At 41.6% G+C, this 13,332-nt stretch overlaps 2 protein-coding genes across 3 annotated transcripts; one reads left to right on the forward strand and one right to left on the reverse strand.

Annotated features, from left to right (window-relative positions):
* Nucleotides 1–936: 936 nt before the first annotated feature.
* cdc7 (cell division cycle 7 homolog (S. cerevisiae)) lies at nucleotides 937–6,526 on the forward strand. Its single transcript, XM_041055351.1, has 12 exons — nucleotides 937–1,103; nucleotides 1,473–1,563; nucleotides 1,956–2,042; nucleotides 2,205–2,340; nucleotides 3,221–3,314; nucleotides 3,406–3,548; nucleotides 3,732–4,083; nucleotides 4,311–4,418; nucleotides 4,659–4,834; nucleotides 4,985–5,067; nucleotides 5,270–5,419; nucleotides 5,609–6,526. The coding sequence occupies exons 2-12, from the start codon at nucleotides 1,473–1,475 to the stop codon at nucleotides 6,049–6,051; spliced, it is 1,863 nt and encodes a 620-aa protein (XP_040911285.1). The 5' UTR covers nucleotides 937–1,103; the 3' UTR covers nucleotides 6,052–6,526.
* Nucleotides 6,527–6,776: 250 nt separating this feature from the next.
* Nucleotides 6,777–13,318, reverse strand: glmna (glomulin, FKBP associated protein a). Of its 2 annotated transcripts, none has more exons than XM_041055267.1 (19): nucleotides 13,236–13,318; nucleotides 12,770–12,849; nucleotides 12,420–12,545; nucleotides 12,210–12,323; nucleotides 11,940–12,048; nucleotides 11,538–11,826; nucleotides 11,300–11,399; nucleotides 11,012–11,193; nucleotides 10,842–10,895; nucleotides 10,435–10,465; nucleotides 9,729–9,818; nucleotides 9,577–9,618; nucleotides 9,338–9,411; nucleotides 9,156–9,240; nucleotides 8,934–9,043; nucleotides 8,231–8,294; nucleotides 7,578–7,713; nucleotides 7,301–7,368; nucleotides 6,777–7,189 (listed from the first exon to the last, which is right to left on the reverse strand). In XM_041055267.1, exons 2-19 carry the CDS (start codon nucleotides 12,806–12,808, stop codon nucleotides 7,100–7,102), a joined length of 1,803 nt encoding a protein of 600 aa, XP_040911201.1. In that variant the 5' UTR covers nucleotides 12,809–12,849; nucleotides 13,236–13,318; the 3' UTR covers nucleotides 6,777–7,099. The 2 variants fall into 2 exon arrangements, with proteins under 2 accessions (XP_040911201.1, XP_040911200.1); XM_041055266.1 differs by having other exon boundaries at nucleotides 7,301–7,371.
* Nucleotides 13,319–13,332: the final 14 nt, after the last annotated feature.

Genomic DNA, 13,332 nt, shown 5'->3' on the forward strand with positions numbered 1-13,332 from the left:
TTCCAAAAGACACCACAAATTTCAGATTTAATTTGTGCAGAACATTTCTATTTGATGAAAAAGTGAAGCTATGAAAAAATATGGAACCTTGGATTTAAAATATTTCACTGCAGTTTCAAGGAAGAGTTTGAACAAGATGACACGACTGCAGATAACACTGCCAGATATGAAAAAAGATGAGCTTTTCTATCTTAATGCTGGCTTGAGTAAAAAATGGAGATAATTGTAAGTACAATTGTTAAGTCACCAGTAATTGAACATTACCTTAAGCAATACCTTGGCTCCATTTTCACAATAGTTGCTATTATCAAATCAGCACATAGATGATAGGTGTATTGAACTGAATTCAGGCCAATGAAGTCACACTAGACTCAAAACTATGTAGTTGAGTAAAGGAATGATTTCAAAAAGGCAAAAAGGCAGATGCACTCAACAGCATTTCAGAGATCAGATAAGTTTTTGTTTAAAGCACATTTTTATCTCATGAATAATCTTTGTGGAGAAATAGCCTTTTCATTCTCTTTGAAAATGCAACAGAATAAAACTGATTAAGATGCTCTATGATGAATTTGCATTGAGATGGCAGGGTGGATGTTGGAAGGGGGCTACAGAATGAGTACATGGGCCAACATTTACAGTGTGGAAGGGGTTGGTGAACCACATCAGCTGACAACTCTCCCATGTCAAGCAGCTTTTCCTGTGTCACAGGCTGTTTTATGCACTCCGGTCCACACTCCAACATAGTAGGTGGCGGTCATGCACCTAAACGCGGGTTGCCACCACAGTCTGTAGTGACCACTTTGCTTGCCACTCGCCATAATACCGTAAAATGAAGAAGAAGCACCCGGCGCCAACTTGACACACGTGATTTGCGCTAATGTAACGCGAGATGTGTGACGTCACTTTTAGCGCGGAGTTTGTTGCTGGCGGAAAAGCTTTACTCAGAGTCGGAACAATCAAGTTTATTTAGCCGTAGACGGAGTGAGATTTGGATATTTAATGATATTTAATAATTTTCACCGACGGAGAATAAGCTCATGACTATATTGCGCTTTTGAGAAATGCTCTTTTGAGAAACTTGCACTTTACGACCAACTAAAGCGGTGAGTTTGTTTTTACACGAGCTGTAGTTAGCTAGCTTGACAGACTGTAGGCAGCTGTAGCTTTGTAGATTAGCTGAAATGACAGTACTAACAGCGCTTAGATAGGTTAGCAACTGCTGTATTTACTTCTGATCCATCTGGCACTTTAATCAGGTAGTTCACATTATGAAGTGGATATAGCTCTGCATGCGCTTTATAACTAATCGTTTCTTCTTAAAGCTTGTTTGGCAGTGGCTAATCTAATCTACCTGAATGGTACTCATGAAGATATATTATAAATTTAATGATATAATATATACACATGAAAAACATTTCAGTTTTTTTGTCCTTAACATTTCTAGGCCATTACAGTTTCTTTCTGTTTTGCAGATGGACTTGTCTCCTGTCTGCACTGAGGGCATCAGCACAGATGGATGCATTATCAAATCTAACAGAGGTCACAGGAAAAGCAAAGTCTCGAGTGAGTTTGACTCTCTATGACTTAACTGTGATGTGAAAGAGACAAAAAGAAAGAAATATGATTAACATTTGAGTACAGATCCACGAGTATATTAATATTTTGACGAATATAAAGTTGAAAAGCAATATTTGTAGGTCTGTGACATTCTATTTTCTGCCAATATTTGTCACACTGGATTTTTTAAAAATGTAGAGGTATGCCTCGAATAACAAAATAATCATTGTCTTAGAGGTAAGCCTGTAATAACAGTATCCCTGTACAGCTATCACCTTTCTTCTCACTGCAGCCTGTACACCAACCAATACTGTTCTTGGCTGATCTGAGCAGAGGAAAATGCCGTGCAGGATTCAAAGTAACATGTTGTACGTCATTATTTTTCTGTTTTCTTCCAGGGGATGTGGAGATGGACATTGAGTCCCTCTATAAAGCTGTTCCTCAGCTGGCAAAGGTTTTCCGCATCATAGACAAAATTGGAGAAGGTACGTGCTATGCATAGCTTTATCCACGCTTTTGGAGTTTATATACAGTCTGCTGAAGAGAGACTGTTGTTTAAGATTTAATACACTTACTCACTCGTTCACCTCACTGGATTTATTGGAGCAGAAGAAGTAATATGTTCATGACGTGCATGTGTGCATCAGGTACATTCAGCTCAGTGTACCTGGGTGAGGCTCAGATGCGGGATGGGAGTAGAGAGATGTTCGCCCTGAAGCACCTCATCCCAACCAGCCATCCTACACGCATTGCTGCTGAGCTTCAGTGTCTCACTGTTGCTGGGTGAGTCTAAATACTATTGTGCTTTTATAAAGTGAAATACAATATATTTCTCTCTGCCTGTAGACTTTCAAACAGCCTTTATGAACTTATAATTCAAATTCTTCACACATCATGACATTAAAATAGATGAACAGATTTTGCTTCATGTATTGTTGATCCTGTTCGTTTTTTAATCCAGCGTTTCAGTTCTTTTAAACTCTTGATCACATTATACTTTATGTTTTACTGTTTTTGCTTTTATTCTTTTATTTGTTCTAAAAATGAGCATTAGATGATTGTTATACAAATAACATATTCTAGAATAAATCTTTTGGCAATTAGTTTAAAAGTCTTATGGGAGTTTATTGTTCAGTTTTCCTGCAGTTCTGCCCAGTAAATGTTTCTTTCTCCAGATCTTCTTCCTGATTTTGGTTCTTTTTGGCTGTTTAGATATATAGATAGACAGATAAATACTTTATTCTTCCCCTAGGGGAAATTCACACTCTCAAAGACCTACTGTTTGTGCTGCAGTTAGAGAGTTAGATCAGTTGTGTGCTCACAAATTCAGAAATTGTGAATCAAAGAACTCTTTTGTATCATAGCAAATTCTAGCTTCCTTCCTTAAATGTTATATTTATGCCGTAACAAATCAGTGCGTGGGTTCCTCATTTGTCTGGCATTGCATGATTCAACTAAACCTACGCGCGTCAATACATTGATGGCTGGTTTGGCAAGACAGCAGGAAGCACACTCATTTGAAAATATGCTTGTGCATTTATTTTGAGTGTTTTCGTTATGATTTTTGGAAGTGACCGACTGAAGATTGGCATCACTTGGAGAGAAATCACGGAGCATACTGAAATAAGTTCTGTTGTCCCAATGCGTCTTTTTCTGTTTTCAGAGGAAGAGAGAATGTGATGGGGGTGACGTACTGCTTCCGGAAGGAGGACCATGTGGTGATTGTCATGCCCTATATGGAGCATCAAGCTATTGTGGTATGTGCATTGTCAAAAATTCAGTCTGCAATTTATTAATCAGGTACTAGTTCTCTTGGTATAGTTGCCATTTTTATGTTTGCTTAACCAGGACATCATCGGCTCGCTGACCTTTGAAGAGGTCCGTCTGTACATCTACCACCTGTTGAAAGCTCTGAGACACATCCACCAGTTTGGTATCATTCACCGTGACATCAAACCAAACAATTTCCTCTACAACAGGAAAAACGAAATGTGAGTAGTTGCATCTCTCTGGATAATAAAAGTGCTGATGAGATGTTGAGCAAAACCGTCTATTTTAGCAGCACATTTGGTTAATGGTTCCAGGCTCCGCTTATTTTAACTTTGGAAATGCAGATTAGGCATATAACAAATGAAGCATTTATTAGTTTCCCTGTTTTTTAAATGCATGCGTAGGTATGCCCTGGTGGACTTCGGCCTGGCTCAGGGAACAGCGGACACCCAGATCGAGCTGCTGAAGGTGGTGAGGCAGAGGCCATCGCAGAAAGGTGGAGGGAAACAGGACACCACACAGCGGAGCAAAGCACCACCTAGAATCCATCCCAAAACTACCACCATCACCACAGCCTCAACCTCACTACCTCTGCCCCCACGTCAATCCACGGCCCTGCCACGTTCTTCCTCTTCTTCCTCCACTACTACCATCACTGCCACATCTTCCTCAGCCTCTCGGAAAGCACTAATTAGAAAAGCACGTTCTGTCACCACCACCGCCACCTCCTCCACTTCTCGCACAAAACACACAAAGGTGCACTAAGTCGATATTTTATTTTTACATCCTCTGGTCTCTCTGGGTCTTTTCTTTGTCTGGAAAGAGCAGAATTATTCAGTATTTTTATGTAATTAAAAGTGAATTGGGTATTGGGCTAAAGGTTTCTTGGATGGAGGTGTCTGTGCATTGCTGTGTGTTCTGTTTTCTTTGCGCTAATGTGTTGGTTTTAGCTAAATTCTTCCATCCACGTTTGTTTTCTCTAGGATTTGACAGCGCTATGCAAAGTGCCACGGCCTGTGTTTGGAGAGAAGAACCTGAACAGCTGCACTCCAGCTCCCTCCACCACCAAACAAGCTGCCATTAAGACAGAAGTAAGTCAGTCTTTTCCTTTTCAAGTCATGGAAGTGAGTTGATTAGACCAAAGACTCCAGGACTCATTAAACATTTATCTGATGAGCATTTAAACATGTCAGTGTGGTTATGTATGTTTATCTGACAAAAAAAACAAGAAAATTTTGCACCCATTGCATTACAGTGTTTTTTTTTTTTCTCAATGTTGTCATATATTTTTGCTTTATAACACCTCATCTTTCACCCGTGTCTTTGTTTAGGTGGTAAAGCTCATCAAAACAGAGGACCCAGCCAACCGAAGGTACTCCTCAGCCAGCCGGGGGCCTCTGCCTGTCAGGACCCAGAGCAGCAGTCAGAAACCTCAGAGAACTGTACAGCAGAGCCTCACCTGTAACTGCTACCTGACCGACCGTGTCTGTAATATCTGCATGTCAAGGTAACAAAAAACATAACACTGAAACACTGGCATGTATAGAATAAAATTCTTGTCACAAGCCACTCACTTTAAAACACTACAAATCCAAAGTTGTAGTGTGAAGTACTTGATATTTGATTTTCCTTTTGTGTGTTGTTCCTTTGACCGAAGGAAGCAGCAGGTGGCACCCAGGGCTGGGACCCCAGGCTTCAGAGCACCTGAGGTCCTCACCAAGTGTCCCAACCAAGGGACAGGTCAGTTTCTCAAACCTTTATTGGTATACTTGATCAATAACAACACAAATATGTACTCTCACATAGCGAATATTGTTCACTCCTCATGCCTCCACTCATACTCCTCTACTACTGCTGACTCACAAAGGCAAAAGTGTACTCTTGTCACTGTCACTAATGTTCACTCTTGCACCGTCCCCTGTCTTATTGCCCTGCACTGTAGCCATAGACATGTGGTCAGCAGGTGTGATCTTCCTCTCGCTGCTCAGTGGTCGTTACCCGTTCTTCAAAGCCAGTGACGACCTGATCGCTCTCACTCAGATCATGACCATACGAGGCTCCAGAGAAACCATCCAGGCCGCCAAGTCATTTGGTGGGTGTTAATATTTTTTCATACTTCAGACGCCCCCACTTCTGCATTGTCATTAATCCAGTAAAACCATTTATCATCATAGTTAAAGTAAGTCAACAATTTAGAGGGACTGAATTCAGCTACATTGACACGTTTGTAAGTCTCTGTGCAGACTGTAAACTTTGGTGTTTGGTTGGAACCCATTTTCAGGTAAGGCGGTGGTGTGCAGTCGGGAGCTACCTCGGCAAGATCTCAGAACACTGTGCGATACACTTAGAGGACGAAGACCATCACCAGATGATGAAGTCACACCACTCCCTGGGGACAGCAGAGGCTCCACAGCCACCCGCCATCAAAAAATCCAAGATGATACACCCACACACCGTCCCACTGAAAGACCATCAAAGCAACATAAAGATGGAGCAGGTGAAACTCCTCCGCCTCCCTCATCTAACCTCACAAACCATCAGGAACATTCAGTCAGCAAAGAAACCTCCTCTGAGGCAGGCTGCAAGGTGGAGGACGATGAGCGGGGCTGGGACAGAGTCCCCGATGAAGCCTATAACTTGCTGGACCGGTTGTTAGACTTGAACCCCGCCACCAGGATCACAGCTGCTCAGGCACTGCAGCACCCGCTGTTCAAAGACCTGTGACTGAACGAGGAGTCTCATGTCAACATCACAAAGCTGCTTGGCTTCAGGATGCGGTTCAGGTATGGAAAAGTGTGTTAGACAGAGTCATTTCAGTACATTGGAGTATAATGAACTTCCATTGTCCTTGTGAGGAGACATTACCTGAAGAAGGCAACAGAGATCTGGTAAATCTTTGTGGAAAGTTTTACATGGGCATTTTAAAGGGCTCTAGGATTGACTTTAGACATTAAATTGGCTGTTATGTAAATGGATCAACAGTTTTAAATGTAGACAAGATACCATACCAGCTCATTACCATTGTGTGCAGCATGAAAGGGCTTTTAATCTGAAGGTGTGTTTGAATTCCATCTGTATTTTATGTATGTAAGTATGGATGATGCTGTTTCATCTGTGTTAATTTATACCACTGAAAAATGAACCGTCTGGCTCGCTGTACTTTCTAATGTACAGTGTATTAGATTTTCTAATAAAACCAAAAAACTAAGCGTTGGCTGTTGTTTACAGTGTGTAGTCCAACAGTTTTAGTTCAGTTCTTGTGCACACTGGGACAAAAATCAAATTTAGGAGAATTGTAACGAGTGGAATGAATATGAATCGAGTGGAATGTAAATAGAAATTGCTAATAGAAACAGATTTAACAAAGCCTTTAAAAAATAATGATGCCATATCCAGAATACAACAAAACTACAATGTATGGTTTTTACCATAGAAAATATCACACAGAACTTTAATTAAACTTTTTGTGTACAAAAGTTTGAAAATGTCTTACAGACGTAATACAAACTTCCCAGCCATTATTTGGTTTGTTTCATAGACACGGCTTAAAACATTTCACAATTATACTTAATTCTAAATACTCAGCAGACCTGCTGACAACAAATTGAAGTATATATATAATAATAAAAAAAACAAAAAACAAGCAGTTGCATTGTTAAACTGATGCATCCACAGCTGATTTACTTCAAAATCAACAGAACAGTTAAAGGCTTTTTTGTCTTGTGTGTCCTGAGACAGGTGAGGCTGTCTGCCGGTCGAACTTAAACTCAGTCTAAAGATGATCCTTCACATCGATGAGCTCCTCTATCCGCACCAACACGCTCTCGATCATGTCAAACGTGTGCAGGGCAGAGTGCAGAGCCTGAGATGACACGTTAAAATTGAATCAGGTCATCGCTGTGCTCTTTGTTACAGCTGCACAAACACACGATGAAATTTAATTATCAAGTGAATATGAAACAATGGTGCTGACCTGAATCTGTGACTCTGACGTCATGTTGGGCAGCTTCTCATCACCAACGGACACAGAGAGCACTGACTCCTCTGTGGAAAACACACAGATGCTGTCAGAACATTTCCTCCACATTGTGCATTTAGTGCAGGTGGATAGAAAAAAAGGACTGTCATAGGTTATTTAGTGTCGGGTCTGGGTATGCACAGTGTTTACAAAGAAGCTGATGAGTTGTTTGAGAAAGGTGGAACTGAAGTAGACATAAGTGTCAGTGTAAATAAGAAAGTTTCAGTCTGACCTTTGACCTTGCCCTTCTTGGTCTCCATGGTGTTGTGCAGCTCCCTCTCGTAGTGGGCCCTTGACATGTTCAGCCCAACACGCAGGGGCTTCATGAACGTATCCTCTATTTTGTACAGCTCTGTCCAGATCCCAGTCTGCAAGATCAGAACAGCAGCAGAAAAAAAAAAACACGATGAGTGTGGTTAAGATAAGGCTGGGTTTAACTGGCTGGATCGAGCCGGTACCGATGTACGATGGGAAACAGAAAGCTGTAGGTGAATAGAGGTAAATGGCATTTGTTTGTGAGTTTTCAAATGTCATGTTCAATGTTTTGAGCAGCGCTGGAGACATTTCATTCACCTCAAACATAGACAGGTTATGGGACAATGGCTGCTTGTGCACAGACATGTAAAAGCCTCCTCTTCCCGTTGAGTCTATCTTCACTTGCATTGCATCTATGGTAGTTGTGCATCTCTTTGTGGTCATGTTGTATCAGGTCATATACTTGTTCCAGGGGGCCCGAACCTGTGCTGGGTAGACCCATTCAGTAATCCATCCATGACCTCAAGATCTTATAAAACAGCCACTAATGCTATGTTGAGTCATTGTGTCGCTCAGGTGTGAAACAGATCAACGCTCCTACACTGCTGTAAGACTGAAGGGTGCACTCACCTGGTTCTCTGTCACTTTGTCTCTGATGACCAGGTAACGTAGCAGGTTCAGAGACTCCATAACCCTGAAGAAAACAACACAGAAAAGTAGGCATAAAACCTAATTCTGGAAGTTGGTCATGATCCATTTACTAGTTATTTCTAAAGTTTTCAACTAGAGCTAGACCAGTTTATTGGCCAATATTGTATTATTGCAGATAAACTGATATCTGCAATATGATAGTAACATAAATAATATTTGTTGGCCGTGATAAGTAATACAAAGCAAGAGATTAAGCACAGAGATGCCAGACTAGGTCTGAGGTAATCTTGAAACAGATTCAACATTACATTCTGTTTCCACCAGAGAGCACTGACACTTTATTTTTCAAATATAAAATGCTCTACTCAGTAAGTGTCTTGGTCACAATGCTATAAAAAAAAGACAAATCTAAAGGATCCATATCAAGATTGTTTATTTATATGTTTGTCTAAAATAATATTCTCTCTTGCAGCATAGAGAAAGAAGCTCCCTCTGGCTTTGACATTTTCCTTTAACAGTATTACATGTTGGTCTTCTGACCAGATTCGGTGATCTTGATCAGTGCCTTGCTTATGTACCCTGCCTCTTGCCTAGAGCATGCTGGTACAGGCTCCAGCCCCCTGTGCAGGATCAGCAGCTTAGGAAATGGATGGATGGAGTGTTACAGCATGTGTGTGCTGACCTGTCCAGGTACTGAAGGAGGTCGGTCTCTGGACCGTCTGGGAGACTGAGAACCTTACGCAGCAGAGGGAGCAGGTGAACCCCCTCAAACCAGGTGTTGCTGTTAGCTGGCTGAGGACAGAGAGAGACAAAGACAAACTTTACGCTGCCACTTAGCTCTTAGTTACTGCACCAAGACCTGTGAAATGGCAACAAAGTTTAAATTTTTAAAGTGACAACTCACCTGCAGAGCAACGTCTATCTGAGTCTTAATGTTTTTGATGATGTAGCCTTCGACACCTGAGTGATTACTGGTCTTCAACATGTACCTGAAACAAGATGGCCGATAAAAGTCATTATTCTGAAGGGTAGAACAGAGAGAGAGACACTTTTGATAAATTTCAAGGAGGAAAGGTGGAAGCTTACTGGAAAAAATTGTACTTGGCTTCAGTATCAAATTTATCAATGCTCATCTGGAACACCTTCAGACCTTTAGTTCTCTGTTGAAAAATGTGTATTCATTTCAAAGCTACAATCACCACAAAATTAGAAAAAAGTCAGTGTTAAGTCCATGATCTATGGCATTACACTGACAACTTCATAAATATGCTTTATAAAACACAATTTGCACAAAATAACATTAGTCTCCAAATGTTAAGACTTACCAAATCATGCTTTGGACATATCGTCATAACCTTCACTAAGTTCTGAAAATAAACATTGAAATTAATAAGTGAGAGTGATGCACTTTATAGGAATCACAGCAGAGTAAAAGCTGAGGCGTTCACAAATAACCTGAGTCAATAACTGGGTTCACCTGAGGGACTGAGAGGAAGCTTTTGATCTCCAACAGATCTGCAGGCAGACTGCCATCCACTACCCGCACCAGACTCTTCTCATACAGCTCCTGTGTGATGGGAAACACACATCCATCAAACTAAAGGTTCCAACTGAGTCTGAGATGTCCTAAAATGCCTGCTGTACAGAGGATGAACTCCTCAGATACAGGTAAAACATGACCTTCATTCTGGTACCATCCTCAGGCAAAACCTTGTTTGTTTGGCCCACTAGTGGTAAAGGTCAAGGAACAGCAAAGTTCTCTCTGCTTTTCATCCACCCATCAAATTTTCATGACGTTCAGTGAACATTACGGCCTCGTAGGGCTGCTACTGTGGCTACAGATTGTCGTCTTTCAGGTTTCAGGTCAAGCTTTAAACCCACTGATTTTCATTGTGTGAAGTACGTCTGCGGAGGAAAAACTGCTTATTCAAATTGTTACGAGGATCCTCAGTCAAGAAGAGCATGGAAATCAGTTTTTAAGGTTCTGTTTGTCGCCAAAGGCTACTGGTTTGCAAGACTTGAAAACAGGCAAGTACATTTTAGAATACAGTTCTACTATTATTTATTTATTTAATAAATATATGTGAATTCTCAAAAATTTGGAAAACACAAAACCAAAATCCAGAATGTCACAACGATGAAAACAACCATTATCTTTCATTGAGTGTTTCAGGATGACTCACCAGTCCTTTCTGAATCCTGGTCTCCTCAGTTCTGACAAAAAATAAATAAATCAAAAATAGATTCTATTGTGTCTACCTCAAATACACAACATCTAACTGTATTTACTCAGTATGGCAGTCCAAGTTAGCATTGTACCTTCGCAGATATGCATGTTGTAAATGCTCCATTTAAAATCTGAGCTACATGGTGTGTGAGTAGTGGCTAAATGTTTTAACCATTACATCATGTGGTTTTGATTTCAATGTGTAAAGGAAACTTGATTTAGGAAAAAATGCTCATCTTTTTTTTCCCTGAGACTGTGCCAAATAACTCTTTGTATGTTTTAGCAAACACACAAAGAAACAGCAAAAAGCTGCAACAGCACAGTACAGAAGTATTGTAACATTGTGCCATACAGTATATTCACCTGGACAGGAGGAGGCAGATGTGCTCCATGTTACACCGAAGAGAGAACACAGGACTGGAAAGACACAGAGGGAGTTAGGAGAATGAAACACCCACTGCATTCAAACAGAAGAAACTCATACCGTATTATTTCCCAGTGCTCTATTATCCTAGATATTTTCTCTAACTTACTTGAAAACACTGGGAAATGTATCTGCAGCCAGGTGATGGACGAACACCAGGTGAGCCAGGCTGGCCAGTGACTCTTTAGGATATCGCACCTCCTCCTCCAGAAAGCCTGGCACCTGTTTTCTCTTCAGCAGAGGCTGGTACACGAGACCAGCTAGGGACTCTCCGATAGCACTGAGGGTATTCTGTACAACAACAAAAAAAACACACATGACCCACCACAACATCTGTGCTAAAGTTACGGGACGATGTCAGCTCTTTCAGTTCCTGTGATGTTTAAAGATTGCATACTAGAATCTCTGTGGCAAAATTCCTGAGGGGAGACACGGCCAGAGTGTCAGGATCCTTGAGTTGCACCTCCAGCAAAGGGTGGTTCAGAGTCTTCATACAGCTGCAGGACAAGAAAAGACACTGATTTAACCTGGAGGCCACAACCGAGATTCATACAGCTCCTTATTATTATGTAACGTGAGATAACATGCAGGCTGATATTTTGTGAAACACTTCAAATTTCAAATTTCTCACTCACAACTTCAGCAGTTCTGTCCGCAGTTCGTCCTCTTTATCAGTGTCCTGTCCTCCCACTATCTTGTTCGTGCTCTCTCTCAGCTCTTTGCTGCTCATGAGGTTTTGCCTGACCTCGTGGACAAAAGGTCTGACAAAGTCTATCAAGTCAGTGCAGCAGCGGCAAAATGAGAAGACGTCATCCTCCTCTTGGTCCTTGGTGTGAGGTAGAGGCAGTTTGGCCACCTGGTCCAGCACAGAGGACAGGGCCATGCCCAGGGATGAGGCCTTACGGCTGCCCAGACACAGCAGCACTGAAAGGAAGAGACAGGTGATGGAGAAGGTGAAAGAATTAAAATGGCTCCATATGAGTTAACACCTGATCACAAGTATGTTGTGAGTGCATATTTAAAGAAATATTCTCTACCTTTCTGTAGAGGGTTCAGCAGCAGATGGAGACTTTCTGCTATGGTGTCAGGGTCATCCTGCTCCAGCTGCTCCAACAGGCCAATCAGCAGCTCCTTGGGCCTGCAGGTCTGAAAAACCAAAGCTCTCCCTTTAAAGGACAGTTTAATCCCAACATCCAAGATATTCAGCATCTACACACTGCTAAATTTCTAAAGTGGTATTTTGGATAGTACTAGACCACTATCCATTCTGTGATGCTGTGAAGCATCTGAGGAGCAGATGAGCTGACCTTTAGCAGGTGGTTGAAAATGGCCAGGCATTGAGGAAGGTTCTGGTCTTCTTTCTTGAGCAAAACCTGAATCAGGGGAGGCAGCAAATTCCAACCCATACATCTCACCACGTCCTACAGAAAGAGGGATAAAGGAGTGTTACGTAGAGTAAGACGGTGCACATTTATAAACCAGTGTACATGCTGAAAGGTCAACTTTGATCAATGTACCTGATTCTTTTCATCCAGGATAATACTGAGGACCTGCGCGCTGTTTCCCTCCTCGATGCAGGTCCGCCCAGCAATCGTGAAGACGTCGTAATCCTCAGTGGTGTATTTGTCATCAGGGAGCGCTTGCTGTGTAAAAGAGAAAATATACACATTTCACTGAAGTCAGGGAATTAAAACTAATTAGTGGATCTACAGAAAATTCATTCTGATTCATCATTTTAATCATTTCCAGGAAAAAAGGCATTTTGTTTGTATCACTTGAACGCTATAAGTCCACTGATTGTGTTAAGATGTTTATGGAGAACCCTAGAAAGACGGAGAAATGTGGTACTGATGGGTGGTAGACTCACGCATCTCTGGACCACATCACTGAGCTGCTCCAGAGCCATCCCTGCTGTCTTTGAGTGAGGTTTGTTTTCACACAGCAATCCTCCAAAACAAACAGGACATTTCATGTAAAAAAAAAAAACAACAACAAACGCACACCATAATACTTGATCATCAAGCATTTCCTAATTCAAGAGGGTCTACTCCAACAACTAGCTGGCTGTACATGATCTGTACCATCACTTATATGTGCGGACATGTGGGTTGCATTAAGGTTAAGATCAGATGAGCCTTTGTGGGGTGGACAGCCTGCTGTAAACAGAGGGGAGCTGAATGAATGCTAGTCTTATAATTTACAATTAGCTTCACGGTTAGACTGAACATAGAGCTTTTCTTGCTAACAAATATAGCCAAACACAGGCGCCAACAGTACGCACTGTCGGTGGCTATATTCGTGTCAAACAGGACAATACTGATGCAGATACCCACCGACGGTACATGCCCCCAAACAGCCCGGTGAAAACTACCACGCTACCTGACCTGAGAGCTAACGACCGGATTGTCCGTTCGGGCTTGCCGTAGACGT

The sequence above is a fragment of the Toxotes jaculatrix genome, chromosome 14 (assembly GCF_017976425.1).
Source record: "Toxotes jaculatrix isolate fToxJac2 chromosome 14, fToxJac2.pri, whole genome shotgun sequence".
Classification (NCBI taxonomy): domain Eukaryota; kingdom Metazoa; phylum Chordata; class Actinopteri; family Toxotidae; genus Toxotes; species Toxotes jaculatrix.